The following is a 2,309-nucleotide window of genomic DNA, read 5'->3' as shown; positions in this document are numbered from 1 at the left end:
AGTTTAGTTTCGTTAAGAGTTTAGAGTTTTAGCTTAGAGTCTTAGCTTAGAGTTTTAGTTAGAGTTGAAGTTTAGTTATAGTTAAGAGTTTAGAGTTTTAGCTTAGAGTTTTAGCTTAGAGTTTTAGTTAGAGTTGAAGTTAAGTTTAGTTATAGTTAAGAGTTGAAAGTTTTTGTTGTATGCTTACCTTTGTTATGATATGCTTGTGCCGCCTGTAATGCTCTCATTGAATTTGCTTGCTGTGTGCTTATGCTTGTTGTTTTGAGTTGCAGGTCGGTTGGCTTCAATAAACTGATTTAAACAAACGTCTCTCATTGAATGTAACATGGTGTCAGAAAAATAGTCAAGATGGACAACTCTAAGCCTTCACCTCATTTTGACTGGGAAGCAGCCAGTCATGAGTCATGGAAAAAATTTGAACAACATGTGCGGCTAATGTTCACAGGCCCTTTAAGTGGAAAAACTGAAAAGCAACAGTGTGCATATCTACTTGTGTGGCTTGGTGAAAAAGGTCGAGATGTATACAGTACTTGGACATTGCAGGCAGAAGAGACAGATAAAATTGCTTGCTACCTAGAAAAGTTCAAGGAACATATTTCACCATCTGTCAACCCAGTCTTTGCTCAGTACAAGCTTCACAAACGAGACCAAAGTGTGCATGAATCAGTGGAACAGTATATAACAGGCATATGCGTGTTGGTTAAGGACCGTGATTACCCAGTAACAACCATTAATGATATGGTGAGAGACAGAATTGTTTGTGGAATCTTATCACCAAAAATTCGGGAGAAAATTTTGTCAGAAGGTGGTACATTAGTACTTTCAAAAGCCATAGAAATCGCTAGAGCCCATGAGACAACCCAGGCACAGCTCTCAACAATGGCAGATGTTTCAAAAGATGTGAATATCAAACAGGAGATCGATAGTCTACATAAAAGGAAGCAACACCAGTCAGCATATGAGTCACAACCTAAGCAGTGTTACTTCTGTGGAGGGCAATATGATCCAAATCACTGGTGCCCAGCAAAAGGAAAAATTTGTTCATGTTATGGACGCTCAAATCACTTTGCCAGAGTTTGCAGAAGCAAACCAGTGCATGCTGTTGAAAGTGGAAATACATCTCAGATTGACCAAGTATTCATCAATACACTCTTTGTGGGATCTGTCGGAAATATAAAAGGAAGCCAACCGACTGCAGAAATCATCGTGAACAAACAGGAAACAAAGATTAAGTTCAAAATCGACACTGAAGCAGAAGCCAATGTCATTGCAGTAGATCTGTTTCAGAAAATTGTCCCTAGACCTGAATTGAAAGAGACCAAGCAGATTCTTTTTGCATACGGAGGTACGAGAATCCCATTAATCGGGATATGTATGCTGCCATGCACATACAACAAGGTTACCACAGGTAGATAAGAATTCTTTGTTGTAAAAACCAAAGCCATGCCAATACTTGGCTATGAAGCATGCGTCGACATGGGTCTTGTGAAAGTGGCAGGAACTGTTGAGCAAAATCATGAAACGCTGTTCATCCAGAAGGTAAAAAAGACTTCGCTGACGTCTTCACTGGCCTAGGCGAACTGCAGGGTGAGTGCACCATACATCTGAAGCCAGATGCTGGGCCAACTGTACATCCAGTGAGACGTATACCATTTGCCATTCATGACAAGCTAAAAAGAGAGTTAGAACAGCTGGAAAAACAGGGTATTATACAGAAAGTTACAACTCGTACTGAGTGGGTAAACTCAATTGTCACCGTTGAAAAACAAGATGGGTCTCTGCGTTTGTGTTTAGATCCAAGGGATCTAAATAATGCTATACAACGACCCTTTTACCCCATGCCAACTTTTGAAGACATAGGTGCACGGCTTCATGGTCACAACAGGTTTACTAAGCTAGATACCAAATCTGGGTATTGGATGCTCAAACTGTCAGAACCATCATCATTGATGACAACTTTCAATACAGCGTTTGGAAGATATTAATACATGAGAATGCCTTTTGGGATTGTGTGTGCTCTGGACATATTCCAACAGAAAATGGAAGAAACGTTCAACACTCTAGAAGGTCTAGGTGTGATTGTGGATGACATAATAGTATCTGGTAAAGATGACGAGCATGATAGAAACCTTTTATGCGTGCTAGAGAGTGCCATAAAGGAAGGAGTGAAATTCAACCCTGAGAAATGTATATTTGATGCTCACAGTATCCCTTATTTTGGCCACGTCATCACAGCTGAAGACATAAAGCCGGATCCAAGAAAGGTTCAGGCTATAAAGGAAATGCCGTGTCCTACAAGCAAGGAGGAG

The 2,309-nt window shown here is 40.3% G+C and overlaps 1 protein-coding gene across 1 annotated transcript; it reads left to right on the top strand.

Annotated features, from left to right (window-relative positions):
* The first annotated feature begins 348 nt into the window (after positions 1–348).
* LOC148940316 (uncharacterized) lies at positions 349–1,416 on the top strand. Its single transcript, XM_089106132.1, has one exon. The coding sequence runs from the start codon at positions 349–351 to the stop codon at positions 1,414–1,416; it is 1,068 nt and encodes a 355-aa protein (XP_088962258.1).
* Positions 1,417–2,309: the final 893 nt, after the last annotated feature.

This window comes from Artemia sp. Qi Xiang Cuo, chromosome 20 (genome assembly GCF_049724085.1).
Source record: "Artemia sp. Qi Xiang Cuo chromosome 20, ASM4972408v1, whole genome shotgun sequence".
In the NCBI taxonomy this organism is placed as follows: domain Eukaryota; kingdom Metazoa; phylum Arthropoda; class Branchiopoda; order Anostraca; family Artemiidae; genus Artemia; species Artemia sp. Qi Xiang Cuo.
Note: the sequence above shows the minus strand (reverse complement) of the source record. Positions and strands in the feature narration are given on the sequence as shown.

What these genes read in the sequence shown, in the direction of transcription:
- LOC148940316 (XM_089106132.1), top strand. Translation starts at nt 349, where the DNA reads ATGGACAACTCTAAGCCTTCACCTCATTTTGACTGGGAAGCAGCCAGT.